This window comes from Miniopterus natalensis, chromosome 8, assembly GCF_054644295.1.
Source record: "Miniopterus natalensis isolate mMinNat1 chromosome 8, mMinNat1.hap1, whole genome shotgun sequence".
Taxonomy (NCBI): Eukaryota; Metazoa; Chordata; class Mammalia; order Chiroptera; family Miniopteridae; genus Miniopterus; species Miniopterus natalensis.
The window spans coordinates 70229726-70251203 of NC_142088.1; the positions used below are offsets into that span (position 1 = coordinate 70229726).

Consider the following 21478-nt stretch of genomic DNA (forward strand, 5'->3'; position numbering starts at 1 on the left):
CCAATCTATCTTGCGCACTGTACCAGACAGCTGTTTCTGAACCCAAGCCCTACAGCGTCAACACACACACACACACACACACACACACCCGTCAATGGCTTCCCATTGCCCGTAGGATAAAGGCAAAATTCCCTGACTTGTGGCCCGGCCCCATCAGCCCAGCCAGCCTCATTTCCCTCCCCAGCTACACAAAGCTCCTTTCAGACCTTTTAAATTGCTCTCCCCTCCTTCCCCCTCATGGTCATTTCCTGGTTAACTTTCATGGTGTTCACTGTGGACATTTGCTTCCTGACCTCTCTCCTGCATCCCTCTATTATTGACTCTTGAATCCCCAGGAAACTCTGCTTCCCACACACATCACAGTGCTATTTACATTAGACTATCACCTGTCTCCTTCCACAAGACTCTGAGCCCCATGAGAGCAGGGGCCACCTGTGTTTTTATTCACATTTGCATGCCCAGCATCTTCCATCCAGCACATACGAGCTGCTCAGTAAATATTTATTGGATGGATGGATTAATTAATTAATTATAAAGTAAGGTGAGCTCAGGAAACTTCCATGAATCCAACTGTGTGCTGGGCTGGGGAAGCTGGTGACCGGAAGATGGATAAGACCCTTTTGGGGAAGATGGATGAGACACTTTGATTCTCTCCCTCCACGATGCTTTTGACTGGCCGGTGGCCGGCCAGCAGTGAAGAGCTCCACTGCCTGCGCTTAGACTAACTGGCTCCCTGACCGGCCATCTGTCTGAGCTGAGCAGATGCGCCCCAGAGCTCTGTGTCGATTGACAGTATTTTACATAGACCTAATGGTGCTGACTGTTTGAGAACAAAAAATGAGGGTTCCCCAGAAATTGAATCATTGCCCTGGTTCGCTTAGAGAAACTCACAGCTCTGAGGATTGCTTTATGTTCTGCCATGGCCAAGTTTGATTTAAACCCTTGGATGCTAACTGAGCTCCTCAATCTTGAACTTCCTGCGCACCAGCTGGTATTTGTCCAGGTAAACAAGCTTATGGTCTCAACCATATATGAAATATGTGGGGAGTGAAAGTTGTTTGCGTGGTGGCCTCACTTTTATAGAATTCACTGCTGATGGAAGTCCATAAAAACCTGAAACATGAAAACTGGTATCAGCTCACTCCCTTCGTAGTGTGGCAGTTTCAGGAGTAGACTTGGCTTATTTTTTGTGTGTCTCTCTAGGAGGCACATAGGAGAATATATGTCATTTAAAAACATGTTTCTGACCTCTGTCTTGCTTTCTCTCTTTTACCATGTATATCATAGTCATTAACCGGCATACAAACTAAAATTTCTGATTTAAAAAAAATCTAGACTATTTATATGTGAAGAGAATACATATACTTGATTTTTTTTTAAATTGTCATGCTTTTATGAGGGTAATGTAAGTTGAACAGCTACCCTTTCTGAAATCGACAATAGTGACCTGCAGTAGGGTGTTTTCAGCTCTCTCTTCTACTTTCTCTCTTATTTTTCTCTTTTGTTCATCTACTTACTTACAACACATTTTTCCACCCATCTTCCCTCTTTCTCTTTATTACATTACACTCTAACACTCTCATTGGTAAGTGACGAAGGAGACAAGAGCAGAGTAAAGTACAGGACAGATTACCCTACCTTCTGGGCTTGTTTCAGGGCATTTTAGAATATGAAACACCAAGAAGTGGGCTTTTCGGTCCGTGAGTAGTCTGAGCTGCATACAGTCATGGCTTTCTTTCCCGGGTGGTGTCACATCAGAGCAGCCGCAGGCCTCCTCTGCAGAGGACATCAGCAGTGGCCGCCCATCCCCCAGAGCTGCCCGGAGTGCCCCTGTGGCTCCCAGCTCTCTGTGTCTGTGTCAGAGGACATGTTTATGTGAGGGGTGTGCAAAGCCTTGCTGCCTGTGGCAGCCAGAGCCCCAGGAGGTTGACCCCCAAGCTACCATTGATTCTCAGGGATTGGTGCATAAACATGCAACTCCCTCAGCCCTGGGGTGGGATGACCCTGAGGCCTGGGTTCTGCCCCTTTTCCCTGAGTTTCCCACAGATTTGGCTTCGGTCCCTTACTAGTATGCCCTTCAGTGGCTCCCTCCCTCCCTGATGCTCTCTCCTACTGGTATTTCCTGCATTTCTCAAATCAATTGTATACACTCCAATCCTTGTTCTGCAAGAACGCAAGCCAGACACTAACTAATGGTTTAGAAATACAAGCTGGGACGTTAAGCTGCAAAGCGATATTTTGCAGGGAACTGCACTTGAAAGAAACTTGACTTTTCCATCAAAGCCCATCACCCTCTGCCTTCTCTGCTCTGCAGATCTCTTCTGCGTACACCCCCACTTTCGCTGCCATCTCCAGTGCCCCCTCTCCTCTTAGTTCTTCAAACAGCTCAGTTTCTGTAACTTGAAAAAGGTTCCCACTTGTCTCTGCAATGCCCTTCAGCCACAGCTCTTTGTATTCCGTTTCCTGCCCTGCCAAACTTTCAAGTGAGCGTCTAAAAAATTGCCTCTATTTTCTCTCTTCACTTTTTGCTTAACCACTGCCGATTTGGGTGCCATCATTCCACTTTAGCCAAACCTCTCTCGAGTTCCCACTAACAGCCTTCTTATTACAGAGCGGAGAGGCCCCCATTCTCTTCTCACGTCACCCCGTTACTGTTGAGTGGATCGACAGCATTTCCTTCCTGCAAATTGCCTTGAGGATTTGAAATCTTAGAACTTTAGCACCGAAAGGGACAGTGAGTCCAGCCCTTGCGTTTTACATTGCGGTGAAACTGAAGGCTAAAACACAAAAAGGTCCAGTGATTCGCCCAGCAAAGTGCAAACGTGTAAAAGCAGGGCTTTGAATCCAGGGCTTCTGACCTACCAATCCAGTATGGAAACTACTTTTGGCAAGTCCTTATCTAAAACTTTCCAAGTATTTCTAATTTTTATCCCTTCCTATAAAAAGGCCTCCCAGCTGATCTCCCATCTCCTTTCCAGCACAGCTCACACTCCACTGCAGCAGCCAGGACGATGTTTCTGAAATTTAAATCAGTCTATCACTCCCCCATTCCCTCTGAGCCTTCTTTTACTGCACTTAGAATAAAATCCATACTGCTTTCTACTCCTTGCAAGACCCTCCATGGTCCAGCTCTCTTGCTGATCGCATGTTCTCCTATTCATGCGCTTTAGTCACTGTAAGTCCATCCTAGGGACTCCTTTCAGCTGGCCAGCGAGGTTGGTTTATAGCCCGGCCACTGGGAGCTTGCTGGCTGCGCCTCCTCTCTGGAATGCTTTCCCCCCAGACCACATGGCTGCTTCCTTCTTACCAGTTTTCCCAGCCCAGATTGTCACCTCCTCAGACAGCCTCACCCTGAAGTCCCATCTCTAATATTGTCCTAAACATACCACTGCCGGTCACATCCTGATGATTGATGTTCCTCATAGCATTTACCACTAGCTCTTGCTATGTAACTGACTTATTTCTTTTGAGGATTGTCACGTTTCCCACCGTTCAAATATACGTTCATGGAACTTGACCACTTCTCCAGCATCTAGAACAGTGAATGGCCAGTAATTGGAGCTCAATAAACATTTGTAGGATGAACAAATGAATGAATGAATCATGTCTGACTTCTTCTTTCTCAGGTCCAAGAACCCTTTGTCTCTTTTACCCTTCAGTCTTGTTCGTCAACTACTGTCTCAAATGTTATTCTGTATTATAACCTAGCTGGTCTCCTCATAAACCAACAAGGACAGAACTTACTCCTGACTGGGAGCCTTTGTTTCAATTCAATTTTCTCTGTAACCCAAAGTCCCACCCTCTGCCTCTCTAACTAGTCAAGTTGTACCCCTCTGTCACAGCCTGGTCAGGCTCCGTGTCCATGAAATCACAGCTAGCAGCCTGCATTGATCGCCTTTTCTCCAAATAATGTAAGGTGGCTCTTGTGTTTTATATAATCTAAATACTCATACTTAACCTATTTTATCTTGAATTATTTCCAGTTGTTTCATATGGTAATATTCAGGCACTGTGTCTAGACACCTTAGGGGTGTGTATACGTGTGTGTGTTCAATCTGTTCATGTTATTTGTAGGTTCTGTATTTGTGAATTTGCCTTCCCCCTAAATTTATTTTCAGTCTCCAAATCAACACTTGCAGTGTTTTCATGGTCATTCATGGACATTCACAGAGTAGTGAAAATTTTGTCACCTATTGTGCTCATTTACAGCTGAGGTCAAACCAGGCAACACCCTGCCTCTGGTTTCTGCTGTCACACCATAAACTAGTGTCCTTTCTGTGCCCTATCCCCCATTCTCCCTCCACTTTTTCCCCTTCCACCCAGCCCCCACCCCACCCCACCCCAGGCCTTCCCCACACTATTGTCTGTGTCCACTGGTTATGCATATATGCATATATGTTGTTGGTTAATCTTGAAGTGTCTTTAAATAGAAGCACTCATAAAACAAGACTATGTATTGATTTGTGATAATAGTGTTGTGGCCAGAGGCCTACAGAACCAAACCCTGTATTCCTCCTAGGAGCACTGATTCAGTACTCAATAATTCTGGGTCCATGACTACTTTATAGGACATAACTACTGTGGATAAGGAGAATTGACTGTATGTGTGTGTATGTTGTATATTCATTTGCCTCATATAGGCATGCTGGAGACAAAGAAACCAAGAGTTAGTGAAATTAAATGGTTTGCCCAAGATTATTTGCCAGGCTGCGAAAAGGGTAGATCTGGAATCTCAACTACCATAGTCCAAACTCTCTGAACTGCTCACTCACCATACCAGCGACTTTTCTTTTGTTTGTTTAATTAGCTGTAGAACCTAAGTATTATAGGGTGTGTGTGTATATGTATATATGTAGTATGTGCATATATATGTACATACACATACACACACACATATGCCATTGGCTGAAAGAACAGTGAAAAGCCATAATTCATACAGAGAAATAGATGTAGGTAATATTTTTAAAACAGTTTGCTTTACAATCCCAGTTTAGGGTTTTGTTGTAGTGATCCTGAATCTTAAAAAAGAAGTAGAAGGACCTCTTCATTGCAAAGTTGAGTTCCTAGATCTACAGACTTCATATTCCACATCATGGGAATGAAAGCCCAACAGGCGAACAAACCTTAAAGAATCAAAGCTATAAAAATATGCCCATGACCTGGATTTTTGTCCTGGCCTGAGGATCTGCACCTTCAACTTGCCCGACATTTATCTGAGCTGAACTCACATACCCTATGGATGTGAACACACCTGCACACTACACTGTGTGCGGTTGGACAGGCCTGATTTCATAAAGAGCTGCCACCTTCCTATTCATTGTGCATTTCTATGGAGAGGTGACAAGGAAATTATATCTTGAAATCTATACAAAGTAGATTCACATGGGTCAAGATACTATGTGGTCTTCAGCTATATATGTACATATATCTTCACATACACATATGTGTACATATATGTGAAAATATTTTTCTATACTTCATCATTTATTTTCAAAAGATAAGTTGAATATTTTTGACACCTCCAAAGCACCTGTGTGTGCAGTTTGGAAACCTGTTATTTTTCCCTCTTTTGCTATTTTTCTTCTCTGAGTAGATTGTGTAAGTGGCTAGAGGTTAAGAATCATATCTTTTGTGCTTCTGTATTTGCAAATGGTCTTGGTTTAGTGCTGAAGATAAAGAAGTGGCTGATCATTGATAATCCGATGCAGCCCACGGTGACAACCAGCTGTATTAAGACAAGGATTTCTGCAGCACTGTGGGGAGAATTAGTGTAATGGAGTGATGTCACCCATTTCTGTAGCATCAGGGTCTGGATGTATATACAAAATGGGTGGCATTTTTTTCCTATGATATTCTCTTGACATTTATTTTTTCCCTTGAAAACAAGAGCCGGTTGTGAGGCTCAAATTAACACATCTCAGCTTCCAAAAAGCTGCCAGAGACAAGGTTGAGTGAGGTACTTCCAGCAGGGAGGTAAGACCAGATAACCACATTTCTGTCTGCCTCAAGGCTGTACTGCAAATCCTGGAGTGCTAGAAAAGGGACTACGGGGTCCTTAAAAGCTGTGTCATTACTGAGCCAAAGGAACACATTGGTTTCAGCTTAGAATTCTGATTTCTAAGAATTCAAAACTTAAAATTCCTTATCATGTCAATATTTATTGAATATTTTCCTTCAATTAATTAAATGGCTTTATGCCCAATGACTTTAATGATTCTTTTTTGAGGAGCTAAGTTGTTCACAAATCAAGGTATGAAAGTTGATTTATTTGTGCCCAGTTTAAAGCACAACTGAATTCCATGGTGCAGATAAAAATGGATTAACCGCAGGACTCCAGCCAAGGCTTTGTGGGCTAGGCCACTTCTCCAGCTGGGCAGAGGACGCGTGGATTCAGAGGCGGTGACCCAATGGCTTTGTCCTGCCAGGATTCATTAAAAAATATCTACTGTGTTTATTACTATAAGCACCACTCAGAATTTATTTAGCAAAATCTCTACCTCAGCCCCAGAAAGAATGCAAAAGCAGTAGGGAGATTCCACAATGTTCATCCATAGACTCTTGTTTATTTTTCAGTGGAGGTTATTGCCAACCAGAGTTCTCTCGCTTCAGGAAACGCTGTCGGAGGATGAGAGGAAGCACAGAGAAGCTCTGGAAGATCTTCACATGGCGGTCGATGAGGACTCGAGGAGCGAAAGCAGCAGCGCAGATGAAGGCAAAGAAAAGACCAAGTTGCTGTTAGAAAGACTGAAAGCTCTAGAGGTACAAAATGAAACGATTTTTACACATTTAAAGAAAAATAAGTGTTCTGCTTCTTTTGTTGGCGCTGGTTTTGAGTGACTATAAATGTTTCCTTCTTGAGTCTCAGTTCCCCAGACTAATAGGATCCCTCTCTCCCATTGTGATTACTCTGTCGGTGAAGGGCTTTCATCTGCAGCGCTCAGAGACTCCTGGCCTAGTGACTGTGATTGTATTGCCTTCAAAAAGAGTGCAGCAGACAATGATTCACTTTAAATTCAGTTCAGTCCTCACGCTGGACCAGTTCTCCTAAAGTTGAAAGAGGAGCTGTTCGCTATTTCACTTTGTTTACCCAGTACCTGATATAATGGATGAGTGAGTGGATTAATAAATATCCAATAGTATGTAAGCATGATTGTAAAAAGATAAAATTTTAAGCAGAATCATCACTTTTTTAAAAATCTGTGTGGAAGTTCAGTGTAGAACATTAATGTAGAGGTGAAGCTTAGCTAAAGGTGCCTGAGGGAGGTTCTTGAACTTTCATAGTTCTTTAAAGCGTGTTTGAAACTGCTGGTCTATTACTTAAGGGCATTTGACGTCACTTCAAGTGTTAATTCCTGAATGTGTCTAGCAGCCCTCAAAGAACATTCCAGTTATTAGTTCTTGATAGATTTTTTACATGCTGAAAGATTCAGCAGATGCCTTTTTCTAGGAGTGGGTTTATCTCATTTTAATAAGTTTTCTGTTAGCATGTACAACTGAGACATAATTATTTTAAGCAAGGAATATGGGTGGCCTGTCTCTTTTTATTTTTTTAAAATATGTTTTTATTGATTTTAGATAGGGAGAGGAAGGGAGGGCGAGAGAGAGAAACATCAATGAGGGAACCATCGATCGGCTGCTTCTTGCACACCCACTACCGGGGATTGAGCCCACAACCCAGGCATGTGTCCCTACCAGGAATCAACCTAGCGACCTTTCCGTGCATGCGACAGTGCCCAACTAATTGAGTTACACTGACCAGGGCCGCCCATCCCTTCTTAGACTAGGTGCAAGGGGCCTTCAGAACCTCTGCAAGTGTAGCTCTCCCATCGGGCCTACAGAATTATGACACTTCAGCAGGGTGAAGACCTAAGATTGGAGACATCTTGTTTTCTATGGCTGGCTCCTGAAATCTTGCCTTGAAGCCACCAGGTGGTCTATCGTGGGCATACTACCCTTTTTACTCTAATTTCCTCAGCAGCAGTAGAGCAACATTGTTGAGATTATGGATTTTGGAAGCAGATTCCTGGGTTTGGCTTGAATCCTAGTTGTACTGCTTTCTAGTTTTGAAACCTTGGGCAAATTAATTAGGCTCTCTGTGCCTCTGTTTCTTCAACTGCAAAAATGGGGCTAATAAGAGTGACTCACCTAACAGGGAAGTAATGCGGGTTCAGTGAACTAGTATGTGTTTGTACAGAGTGCCTGGCACATGGGCTCTTCTATCCACCCGCTCCAAGCCAGCGCGCCTGCCGGTCCTTCATTCATCTCCCCTGCCTATCTGGACACAGCGATCAACAAAACCCCTGTGAATGAAAAGCTCCAGCCCCTGCACACAGGAGGGACTGAAGGGAGATAGGAAAGCAGGTGGTGTCGCACATGGGCAGAGAGAGGGCAGTTTAGGGAACCTCCGGCAGCTCCCCTTGGCCAAACGGCCAGAAGTCACTCCTTCCTTCCAAAGTTCTCCTCCCTTTTTCATTTTGAAGACAGTCACTGTGAAAAGTGGGAGCGCCTTCTCAATGGACACCAGAGTTTCCCTCCGAGAGCTTGGGAAAGGGCTCTGTCTTGAGGATGAATGAACTGAATTTAACAATAGGGATGAGTGGATATTACAAGTTCCTGCTTCCCTAGAACCACGTACTTAAGTTGTTAGTTTTACTTATGGTTACAGTGAAAAATGCTTAGTTTACCTAATTATCACTGACAAAACATTGTGAACAGCATTTTATTTAATCAAGCCAAGAGGTATTTAGAGCATATCTTTGGCAGTGAGTGTTTCTTAAGCCCTTACTGAATAAAAAGAAGCAGAACCTGTCCTTTTAATTTTACTTTTTGACTTTCACAGAGACCTTTCTACTTCAGGCAACAACTCTTGCATCCAGCATTAGTTGAATGCAATAGGTGCTATTTCTAAGTGCCATTAAGCGTCACAATTTTAATTCCCTAAAATACTTTATTTTCTAAGTTAATTTTCTCTAGGCAAAGTGTTACTGCTTGTTTTCTAAAATTCTTTGCTCAATATTAAGTTGACTCTCTCCTTGCCCCCATATATCTTACTATTTATTGTCTAGAGGTAATAAAAAGAGATCTACATTAAATATATATAATATATGTATATACTTACATATATAACCACACACACACATACATCATCCAATTTTTATATGAATTTCATGTTTCTTTATTTTAAAATTTATTGTATGTGCTTTCTGTATAATCATTTACATTAAGTTAGCAATGATTGTGTGCAAATAGAAGGCTCATTCTAGCAAGCTGCATTCAGAGCGAGTCAAGGACCCCCACACAGGTTTATACACCTCAACCAAATGCTACTCTGGAAGACTGCAGGGGCATTAAATATAATTCTTCAAAATTACTTGGCCAAATTATGATGCTACACAGCAAAATTTTAGAAAACCAAAAACTATTTGTCGTTAGTGTGTTTTTGAAACAACCAGTACATGTACCCTACCTCTTGGCCCCTGGTTGTAGGGAGCACCAAAGAATGATCCTCAGGGTGATGGGAAGCAGCCTCCTTAATTCGTGTTCCCCAAACACATCCCAAGAAGCCTTGGAAAAGCAGAGGAGATGCAGAGGTGACTTCTGATAATGCTATATTTTTTATTACTATCATGAGAATATTTTATTTATTTATTTTTTTAAAGTTTTTTTTTTAAAGTGTGTCATTTATTTTATTTTATTTTTTTTATATCTTTATTGATTTCAGAGGAAAGGAGAGGGAGAGAGAGAGACAGAAACATCAATGATGAGAGAGTCATTGATCGGCTGCAGCCCACAACCCGGGCATGTGCCCTGACCAGGAATCGAACCCCGATCGCCTGGATCCTAGGTCTACGCTTTAACCACTGAGCCACGCCCAGCTGGGCTCATGAGAATATTTTAAAACAACCAAGGTTGAGGAGCCCGCGACCTTGAGAATTGAGTAAATATGGTCCAAGCACAGTATCCGTCAGCCTGAGGAAAGTCAAGTGCCACCCCTACCCCAGAGTGTCCCTTCCTGGGGTCCTTCCTGGGCCTGAATTCCTACCTGCACTCAATTTTAAGTCCTTCTTTCTCCTTCCCCACCTCAGGTAAAGCAGAGCCCTCTTTACTCAATTTTTTCCCCAACCTCACGAAGGCTATGTGCTCACAGCGGAATATTCCAAAGGCTAGGAGCTTTGAGCTTGGTCTCAGCCGGCTGTTTTCTCTAAGCCCTTCAGCGCCAGGACACTTCACACGTGCCCCTCTCCTTGACCCCAGCCTCCTACCCCGAGCACGGCCAGCTCTTTCCTGCTCTCTCTCAGCCAAGTTCCCCATCACTGACCATGCTGAGATTTGGGGGTCTGTGTACCCCACTCACGGTGTCACTCCATGCGCCTCCCAGGGCTCACCGAGGGCTTTGCTAAATAAGACATTTACCTTCCAAGGACAACTCTAGGGCCCGCAGGCACAGTGATATCAGCACACACACCGCACGTGTTCCCCCTCTCTTCTTAGCAGTTGCTTTCTCTACACGGTGTCTTGGTTTCAGCCATTTTCAGTTGTTCATGAAGAAGAGGCGGCCACTCACCCTTACCTCCCCGCAGCGACTTCCCCTGGGACTAAATTATAATATTTGCTTAGGGTCCCGCTGTCTGGTGGAGAAACCATTTGGTGTATTTATGTTTCTGCCCTAAGGGACCCCCTGGGCGATATGGGCCACTTGAACATTTTCTGGAACTTTTAAGTGTTAGATGTGGTGTTTTCTATTTTTTTCATATTTAGACTTCCAAGGCTGCTATTTCAGAGACTGCTTACTCAGAATCAAGCTCACCATTTTTAACATGTTGCAGGCCCCTTCTGTCAAAGACCACTCCTCACCCCACCTCATCCCACACCACTGACTCAAGGATTCTTCCCAGATTTGACCTCCATAATGTATTGACTGGACCTTGTGTCATCTCTGTTCTCTAATCCTGGACTTCAGCCTCAGGCCCAGGCTTGCTTATGGCATGTCCCTTGAATACAGGATTTGCCTGTCTCCAGGCCCCCTTCCCGCATCCCCTCAGCCCTTCCTCCCTACTCACTGACCAACTTCATACCTTACTAGAAATCGGGATGAGACCCCCTTAGCTCACTCTCAACTCCCAGAGCATCTCTGACTCCTAGACTCTAGCCAGGGGGAGAAGAGGCCTGAGACCACCTGGGAGTCCTGAACCTCAAGGACCTAGAGTCTAGGTAAATGCCGATGCTTTAGTTATAGCCTCAAGGTCAGAAGAACGTGGCTTCTTATAGGGAAAAACCTATTTTGTGCAGAAAAATATGGTAATTCCATGTGCTAAAGTGAGTAACAGCTTTCTCTCCTCAGTTATACCTTTCTGTGAAAGTATGACAGTTAAAATGCTAGGCATAAGCATTTTTTGTTAATCAGTAATTCCTGTTTAAAATGAGGTAGTTTAATTCTCAAACCTGGCTGCACATCACAATTACATGTTGAGTCCGTAGTTGATAGATATTTATTTAATACCTTCTGTGGGCCGAACACTGTTTAGACACGGGGATTAGATCTCCAAGCCATTGAACTGAGACAAAAATACATATTTAATAAAATAATGAATAAGAAAGGAAACAAATGAACAGACAAACAAGTACCTCTGAACAAGAAAAATGAGCTGATATGGTAATAGGAGAGTAGGGATGGAAACGAGAGAGGTATTTACCTCCAGCGACCTCTGATGCTGGGCCCGCTGCGTACAATATAAATGATAAAAGGGAACCAGCTGAGTGGAAAGCTGGACAAAGGACCAAAAGAAACTGCAAGTGTGAGATCCCAAAGATGGTAGAAAGCCTGCAAGGTAGAGAAACAGAAATAGGAACTTTGTCCAGGGACATAAAGTAGAAGGTTAAAAAATGGAAAGAAGATGAGTTGAGAGAGGTAGACGGGGCCCAGACCCTGTGAAGCCTCACAGGCCAGAGTCACAGTAAAGCCTTGGAGCGTAATTACAATGTAAAGGAGGCCGTTAGGGATTTCTGACTAGGGAAGTCACACGATCTGACTTGGGCCTCAGTGAGACGATTCTTGCTGCCCTATGGGCTAATAGCAAGACAGAGGTAGAGGCAGGAGGTATTTTCAGATTCCAGATGAAAGCTATTAGTAGGCTGGTCTAGGATGAGCACCTAGGACTAACGGAATAATACTACTAATACTATATAATAAAGCACTGGACTTGCGGGGAGTAAAGATGTCAGTATTGTCAAAACCTTATATGGGGCTTACTGTGTTCCAAGCAAGAAGCATATATACTATTTTAATCTTTATAACAACCCTGTGGGTAAGGTAGATCTGATAATTATCATACCCATTTTAAAGATTAGGAAATTGAGCCCCAGAGATGTTGGGTAACTTGCCCAATGTCACATAATAAGTAAGAATCAGAATTTGAACTCCAGTTGAATGGTTCCGCTATGCTGTGCTGGTAGGAAATGGCCAAGTGAGAATACATTCGAGAAGTAAAACCTGGAATTCCTGATGACGTGGATGTGGCATATAAGAGAAAGTGAGAGATCAAGGGTGGCTTCTGGTCTTTTGGTTGCACCACATTTCTGAGGAAGGCCAGGCTTGCGGGAGAGGCGATGTGCAGAAAGGAACGTTCAATCATTGGGGTTTTTTGGTGCATATGAAGTTGAGATGCCTGTTAAACATTCAAGTGATGATGTTCCCTAGGATATTGGATATCCAAGGCTCAGGTCAGGGCTAGAGATACGGATTGGAGAATCATCAGCATATAGATGACAGTCTGCATTGTGGGACTTAACAAGGCCACATCAGAAATGAGTGTAAATGTGGACCTTAAGGGGGTGCAGCCCGGCCCCTGGCTTCTCCTCTCATGGAGGCCTGGCCGAGGGGGAAGAGCCTGCTGGTGAGGCCGGGAAGAGGGGCTCATGTGGCAGCAGGGAAGTCAGGCGGAGGTGTCCGAGAAGCCTCAAGAAGGGGTGCTTTGGAGGCAGCCTTGTGCAGGGCTGCTGAGAGAGTAGGAAAGATAAAGCACAGAATTCCTGATTGGCTCATCAGGGATGGGTCAGCTAAAAGCTTGATAATAACAGTCTTTGCTTGGAGTGGCTAGGAGGTGTGGAGACAGCCGGTAATAAATACAGCTCTTTTGAGAAGTTTTCCTGTGATTGAGCTGACATGGGAGAGTCATACCTGAAGAAAGACATAGTACGAGAGAACCTCTTTTAAAAAGACAGGTGACATTAGGGCATGCTAGTGTACTGATGTGAGTGATGCGGTGGAAAGGGAGAACTCCACAGTGCGGGAGAAAGAAATATAAAAGTACGAGAGAAATCTGAAAGCAGACCTGAGGGATGGACCCCATGCAGAAACAGAGTGTCTAGAAATTGAGATGCTTAGAAGACAACCTGGGAAGTGCCAGGCCTCTAAGTCCAAGACGGAGCACCAGACAGGTGTTTTATAAAAACCTGCAGGGGATGCAGATGCACAGCCAGGGCTGAGAACAGCGACACAGCGTGCAGACGATAGCGCTTCCCCAGCACCTTAGGTCTAGTTCAGTCCAGTTTAATCTCAGCTTTCTTTGTGCCCAGTCTTAAGCAGAACTTTTCCCAAATCTTCACACCTACATGCATACTCCCTTCCCACACATGCCCAGCGCCAGAGAGCTGAGCCTGAGAAAAGCGTGTAGTCAGAAGTGCTCTGGGCCCCTTCTTACCTGCCTCTGGTGGCTCCCCCGGCACAGCTGTGGGATGATTCATGCCCAGAGTTGGCTTCGGCTCCTCGCAGGTGACAGAAACAGTCTAATTTCCTTCCGTTCCTGATTAGCTTACCTTGCTCTTCCTTCCACTGTTAGCTTCCCCAATTCTAAGAAAATGTGGTGGGGGAGAAAATTTAAAATTATAACTCAGCTGGCCAGAGCCTGAACAGAACTGTTAATGGTTTCCTTCTACTCTTTAGCTTCTGTGACAGCTTGCTGACACGTCATTCCAGACGTCCCTGTCTCAAAGTAGCAGGTGTGTGTCTTCCTCCTGATTAATTTGTATCCGACCGTGGGTCACCTGGCAACAGTCACTGCGTAGGATCAGAGACAAAAACTCCTCTTTGGTAAAGGGGCTCGAAGTTAAAAAAAAAAAAAATCCTTCCTTGTGTCAGTACGTAATTTTGTACTAACAATTTTCTGATTATAAAAATAGTAAATAATTGCCCTATAGAAAACTAGGAAAATGTAAGGAAATAGGTAAATTGTAATTACACCAAGCAGAACTGTCTGCTGTTGACATTTTAGTATTTATAGTTCCAGTCTTTTTTATTCTCTGTTGTACTTAATTGAACTAGGAAAATATAAAATATCACGTTATACACATTAGTAGCTTTCTCTTTAATGTAATATGGAAACTATTCCCCCATGTTCTTCACTGTTCCTTAAAATTGGATTTAGTGGCTGTGAAGAAATTTATCAAATGGATACCGAGTACCATTTATTTAATATCTTTCTGTTGGCTACTCTGGTCATGACACTTTTTATTATTACGATGTGATAAGCATCTGGGTCCACAAGCTTTTATACACAAATATTTTAATAGAATATTTAAAATATCTTTTTTTTTTTTTTTTTTTAAAAAGTTATGCAGGTAAGCAGTTAGATTTTTTTCATATCCAATTAAGAATCAGTGGCTCTCCAAAATTAAGAATCCCAGGAATTACTCTGATGGCAGCAGCAGTTAGGGAAAAAGCACCCAGACCACCCCTAAGGAGCCACCATTGCTGCTCACGTAGAAGATGATAGGAGAGTCCATGGGCTGCGGACACGATGTCAAAGATCTAAATCCTTGAGAAAACTTTACAATTCAAAACTTTACAGGCAGTCTTGCTCTTTTGTCAGGGTGCTGCGATCCCCCTTTGAGCCACAAGTCAGCGATGTCCTATTCAGACCAAGTTAAACAAAACAAAGGGTCATGTAACTAGAAAGGGAGGTATAAGGACAGATGAAGTCATGGGTTAGAGCAAGAGTTCTGACGCCCCCGGGAGCCTTTCCTGTCCTGCAGCTTTGCTCTCCTCTGAGTTGGTCTCATTCTTAGGCAGGATCTCTCTGCGCTTTCAGAGCTGCCTCCCAGGAGCTTCCAAGCTTGTCCCACTGATCAGCGGTGAAAAGGTTGTATCGCTTTCCTCATAGTTCCATCCAAACTCCTAGGCGGCGGAGGGGGTGTCATGGGCACAAGCTCACATCTTGGCCACTGTAGGCTGGAGCATCACCACTGACGGGCCCATCAGTTCCATGGTTTGGCAAAGTTCTCCGGTTTTAGTTATTTAAATGTCAGAATTGCTTGAATACCACTCAGAAAGATAGGTTGCTACTTAGATATTATCTGTTCTTTTTCTTCTGTGTTGTCTTCTTTTTCCCTCCCCTCCCCTCCCCTCCCCTCCCCTCCCCTCCCCTCCCCTCTCCTCCCCTCCCCTCCCCTCCCCTCTCCTCCCTCCTTACTCCCACTCCCTTTTCTTTCTTTTTAAAAAAATATGTTTTATTGATTTTTAGAGACAGAGGAAGAGAGAGACAGAGAGAGAAACATTGATGAGTGAGAAACATCAATTGGAACGCCCCCTACTGGGGATCGAGCCTGAAACCTGGGCATTTGTCCTGATTAGGAATCGAACTGGCAACCTCTGGGTGCATGGGGTGATGCTCAACCAATTATCCCACATCGGCCAGAGCCCCTACCCCCTTTTCTCCACTCCTACCCTTCTCCCTTCTTGGCCATCTCTAAGCCTAGGCTCCTACTCGATACTGGAGTTACAAAGATGCATAGAGCATTTCTTTGCCCTTGAGATACATTGTTGGAAGAAAGACAAACATTTACTAACTTACATAATATAATACACATTAACATTTTAAAAAATTAAAATATATATATACAAGGGTCAATAGAGTATCTAACTGGGTTCTTTTTGGCTGACGCAAGGAGATAAGAAGGTGCCATTTGAACTGAATCTTCGAGGCTTCCTGCAAATTTTCTAGTCAAGCAGTGAGAAGAAAGGTGGAGGGAGCTGCCTGAATAAAAGCAGCACAGCTTGCAACAGCCTCCAGGAGCCACAGGACAAGGTCAGCCCGGAGTCTGGGGTACCCATGCCAAGAGTTAAACTGAAAGGCTTGGCCTGACCTGTAAGTGCAAGTACATGAGCTACCTACCCATCTATCCAAAACATAGATTGTAAGAGCTAACAGCGTTTGTTGTTGAAACTCGGATTGTCCAGTCACACCTCTGATCTGTTTAGACATGTCCTTAACTCACAGCCCCTTGGATTTCCACAGCACCTGGAGCTGCGTCTCTGCTTGTGGTGCTTCCACCCATTTTCACAGCATAAAATAATGCGGCCAAACAGACACGCCAAGTGGCGATGCAGCAGACCTGAGCCACGGAGAGAGTATCTGTGGCTTGAAGGCTCAGGCCCCCATCGGCTTTGGAAGCAGGTCCTTTAGAGTGTAGGAAAAAAATGTGTGTTCCATGAATTGAAGTCGGACCAGTCACAGAGGACCTTGGATCAGTGCTGGTTGGCTTTCCGCCCGTCTCTGCACTATTGATGTGGGGGCCTGTCCGCAGCCTAGGTTTCCCGACAGTAATAGGCGGCCGAGGATTCCTCGTACCTTGGGTTTCGTTAGCTTCTACAATGCTGTTTTACAGCAGCTCTTCCAGCCTTCGGCACTCGGAAGCTTGCTCAGCGGAGACGGGACCTTTTATCAGTTATGACCAGCTGCTGCTTAGGGGAAAGGCCAAGCCTCTGTGCCGTGTGAGGGGTAGTCTGAAGGGTAGGGGACCTGTGACGGCTCTGCATTGTGGGGCCAAATGTGCACGGAAACTTCTTAGCAACACCTCACATTAGAAGAAGCCACTATGTCGAGCATTAATCTGCATAAATATGGTACCGTGCCTGGCTCTGACTTGTGTGGGAACTTGTGAGAAAACCCCAGATCTCAGCGAAGGCCGATGAATCAAGGTCTAATCTCCATAAATACTCTAGGAGCAGTCACAGAAGAAAAATGAGCCACGGGGCCATCATTAATTGTGCCCAGAGATAATTAGAACAAAGTGCTGTTAATTGTGCGTTGGTTTAATGTTACGTAGCCACGGCCTTGCTTTTTTTTACAGGGAGTATAAATTTTGATGTCAGAAACCGAAAGCTAGCTGGCTTGATTAATCAAAAGGCCTCAGTTTGCTTAGTTACAGCCAATTAGGCATTTTAATCCTTACTCTACAAAGTAGGATGAAGCCTAGTATGTCCTGGGTATAATTGGAAAACAAAACCTTGAATCTTGGTGTCTTTTGCATAGTGGGAATCTGAGTTGTTCCAGATGTGATGCTTCTACGGAACTTACACAAGTGTCATGAATGGAAATGACAAGCTGTGATTCAAACAGCCCTGTGATTGATGAGCTGTCCCAGTTACAGAACGGCAGCATTCTATAAACGCGAATAGCTTGCCAGCAGAAAATGTTACACAGCCTTGGAAAAGAAAAAAAAAAAACACAGTGGCTCCAGGATGGGGTCCAGAAAAATGCCTGTTAATAGACACTGCCTTCTCCTGCTGAGTCACCCTCATCATGTGGGTATAGGGCTATGTAGTGTTGTAGGAAATTCATTCTCTGATTTCTGATGGTGGCCTTTTGAGGGTGATTTAATCTATTACCATTCAAATCACCCCCAACCCTGGGGCCTCACTGCTTCAGGAGTAGGAAATATGCAGTTTTACTTCATAACCAAAGAAGTGTGACCGAGGTACTAGAATGGATCAGGGACTTTAAGATTTGGGAGGAGAGATTATAAATAGGAGCCGTCATGCGCATAAGAACCTCTCCAGTGTTAGTTTTGGTAATTATTCCTATTTTCAGACTATCTGTGTCTGTTTTTCTTTGTGAATTAAACTTTCTAAACACGTATGTCCTTGGTTTGCTGAACCGCATACCGAACCTGGTTTTCTAACCAGTTACAGCCCTCCCAGGGCAGGCCCAGCCTCTCATCCAGAGTCAGCGGCTCCAGGGTTCAGCGATGCTGTGGAGTGGGCTCTCCCACAATGAAAGTTTCCACCGCGCTTTCAAAAAGACACAGCTTTGAAGAGGCGCCTATTGTTTGTTTTGAAAGGACAACATTTCAACATAGCAAAGAAAAAAGTAGTTCTTTTAAAATTATAACAAGGAACATTACCCGTGTGGAAATTTTGGATCTTTTTCTCAAAACATAAGCGTTTCCTTCATTTTTGTCTTATTTATAGTCACAGCCACTGGAGGGTTCTTAGAAACATGAAAAACGCCTTTTCCTGTGACATCATTATTATTTTTTGCTTTGTATGTGCCCGGGGCCAAAGTCAAATTGGTTTTGGTAATCTCATAAAATACCAAGATGATCACAAATTCGTTTATAGGAATCTGCCTCACACAGGTGGTAATTTGGGGAAGTAGCTCCAGGTGATTCCAGCTTAGGAGGAGAAGTGGCTACAGGCAGACAGCCTATGATGGGCAGATAGTTCCTAAGTCCATATACAATGGGCTCCTCAGAAATCCAGATAACCAGAAATCTCCCTGCAGGCTAGTTCTAGGAGAGAGACTAATAAGAAAACAAACAGGTTTTCTGCCCTGAAAGCAGTGTATGGGTATTTGCTGAGATGAATGTCAGTTCTTGAGCACAGACCCCATTTTATGGCCTTGCCTGGTCCTCAGCGTTCAGACCTCATCCTGAGGGCCTCACTGCAAAGATGTAGAGCTTCACCAATGGTCAGAAAAAATATGGAAGAAAAAGGGAGCCACGCTCATGATCAAGAAATTATTACATTAGATTAATAAGTACTGATTGAATATAATACTGATATTATAACACATATAATATTGCAACCTCTTGATGCCAGCCAGAAGGAAATTTGCTAAATTCACTGCTAATGCATTTTAGGAAGAACTATAAAAAGATGCTTATCTAATAATCTTATGTGGTTCTTGAGCTAGCTGAGCTTGCAATTCCAAAAAAGGACTTTTTCAGAAATAATTTTAGTAAGGTACATTCTAGGAGTAAATGTATAGTGAATGACCCTGGCAGGTTTGGCTCAATGGTGAGAGCGTCAGCCCGTGGACTGAAGGGCCCCAGATTCGATTCCAGCCAAGGGCACGTGCCTCGGTTGCAGGCTCCATCCCTGGCCCCAGGTCAGGGCGAGTGCGGGAGGCAAATGATTGGTTTCCCAATCTCTCTCTCCCTCTCTCTCTCTCTCTCTCTCTCTCTCTGTCTTTCCCTCCCACTCCCTCTGAAAAGCAATGGAGAAAATATCCTCATGTGAGGATAAAAAAAGAAGAAAGTACAGTGAATAGGTTAAAGTTTGGTATGCTTAAAAAATTATTTTTTTTATCCCATATTCACCCGTTACAAAATGACTATCGTCAAAGAGCTAGAAGGGAGCTCTTAGTTGTCCTTCCTCTCCTGTCCCCCCACACTCTCCTGCACTTATTCACAGGCCGGCAGACACACACACACACACACACACACACACACACACACACACACACACGCACATGCACGCAGGCCCGCAGACTGCAGGGGATCTGGGACAGGACAGTATTTCAGTGAGCCCCACGGACGACTTGCCTTGAGGGCTGTGTGACTCCCGGGCTGTTTCCTTCATTGCTGACCCTCATCGCTCGCTGCTTGCCAGCTTCTCGGCCTCTCTGTCACTAGGGGGTGGGGAGGGAGGGCCTCTTGTCCCTCTTCCCCCCACGCTTCTTTCTTTTGTTGCCCCGGATCCTTGTTACCTTGGGGTTGGGATACCAGCCTTTTCATTCCACCTGCCTTTTCCTTTCCTTCCACATAACGAATTGCTTATAATGAGTCAGCCAGTTACTTTGTATTAACCGATGAGTGTTTGAGGCTCTGGCCTTGAGTATTTGTGCCTGGGCATCACTATCCACTTGCCAAAGTGGGGGTGTGGGAGGGAGGGGAAGGGGTAAAATATTGTACCAGGGTCTGCAGTCATTTAAAAAGCCAGGGCTTCCAGGGGCCGGGTTCCAGGTGGCCACCGTTGTCTCTGTGATTGTTGACTTTTATTTTTGCCTTCTCATGAAGGGCTGGAGGATGGTCTCCTGTCACGCAGCCTCTTTTTTGAGGCTGCCCAGAGAGCTTGTCATCATTCTTTACTCCACCCCCCAGATTCAAATTAGGTCCCCAAACTATTACCTTGAATGGTCAATGTATGTTTTCTCCAAGTGCTGGTCAGTGAGCCTGTCAGCTGCCACCTTGTCTCTGCCTGTCTGCCAGCACCCCTTTGCTGCTGGATGCTGTGCTCCAGGGGGGCCATAAGGCAAGTCTCCTACCCTCTCAGCAAGCAGCAGCCCCTTTTAGCTTCTCTTGACAGCTCTTTGGGAACCTGAGATGAATCCTGTGACAATGAGTTGCAAACCTGCATAGAGAAAACTAGTCCCCCAAACCAGACATTCATAAAGGGGCACACTCTTGTCTGGAAGTGTCACTTGCATGGTTGAATCAGGAAGAGTACAGAGAAAGTGCCCATAGAAAATAGTAAATAGTCTGGCCAGCTTGGCTCGGTGGTTGAGCATAGACCCCATGATCCAGGAGATCACAGTCTGATTCCCAGTCAGGGCACATGCCCGTAGGGGGCATGCAGGAGGCAGCACATCAGTGACTCTCTCATCACTGATGCTCCTCTCTCTCTCTCTCTCTCTCTCTCCCCCTCCCCCTTTCCCTTCCTCTCTCAGAAATCAATAAAAAACATATTAAAAAAAAGAAATAGTAAATGAAGTCGGATCTGTTTAGGTGACATAAAAATAACTAAGTTCTTATTACAGTCTACCATTATCTCCATCAGCCAGCAGACACATGCCACTGCTCCCTCCCTTTCGCCTTCATTCAGGAGGCACCTACAGGGTCAGGGGATTGGAGAAAGACTCTGGAAGCCCCACGTATCTCAGGTCAGGGCGATTTCAGTTTTGCCAGCGAGTTTGTGTATCTCTGCCCTGGGGCTAATTTCATAGCAGAAAGTATACACTAATCCTTTTCCCGGAGGAATGAGAAGTGATTCTCACAGGACACTATGCAGGACACCTGGGGCGGGTGACAATTGAGACCAGTGAAGGGGCGCACCCTATATATCCCCCAAATGCAATTTTGTCAATTCCTCATTTTCTTTATCTGGGATTCAAGTTCCAAAGAAGCCAAGTGTCCTGTCCTCCCTCTCTTTAGAGGGTGGGCTCCCGGAAAGCCAGGACCCTGAGGTACACTCTCACTTTGAATTCCTATTGGACAGAGCTCACTGGGTGGAACTGTAGCCTTTTAAGTCCCCCAGGCAGCAGGCTCTGCATAGGAACAGATGTTTAAAACAGGAACAGGGCCCTGCTGCAGTGGCGAAGCAGGATGCTACAGCCAGAGAGCCCGTCCCGCTGCTGTTCTCCAGCGGCAGGGGCTGTGCAATATCTGCTGAGGGAATCATTTCATTTTAAAATTACACTCT

General features: G+C 44.5%; 1 protein-coding gene across 7 annotated transcripts in view; it reads left to right on the top strand.

The window, feature by feature from the left end:
- NCKAP5 (NCK associated protein 5) overlaps positions 1–21478 on the top strand; it is an 883253-nt gene that overhangs the window by 617190 nt on the left and 244585 nt on the right. For 4 of the 7 annotated variants that reach the window (XM_087819892.1, XM_087819895.1, XM_087819891.1 and 1 more), the window contains one exon: positions 6610–6759. In XM_087819892.1, the coding sequence (XP_087676018.1) occupies positions 6610–6759 (150 nt within the window). Of the gene's footprint in view, positions 1–6573; positions 6760–21478 lie in introns of all 7 variants that reach the window. The other 3 variants (XM_087819896.1, XM_087819894.1, XM_087819897.1) reach the window with 1 other exon arrangement.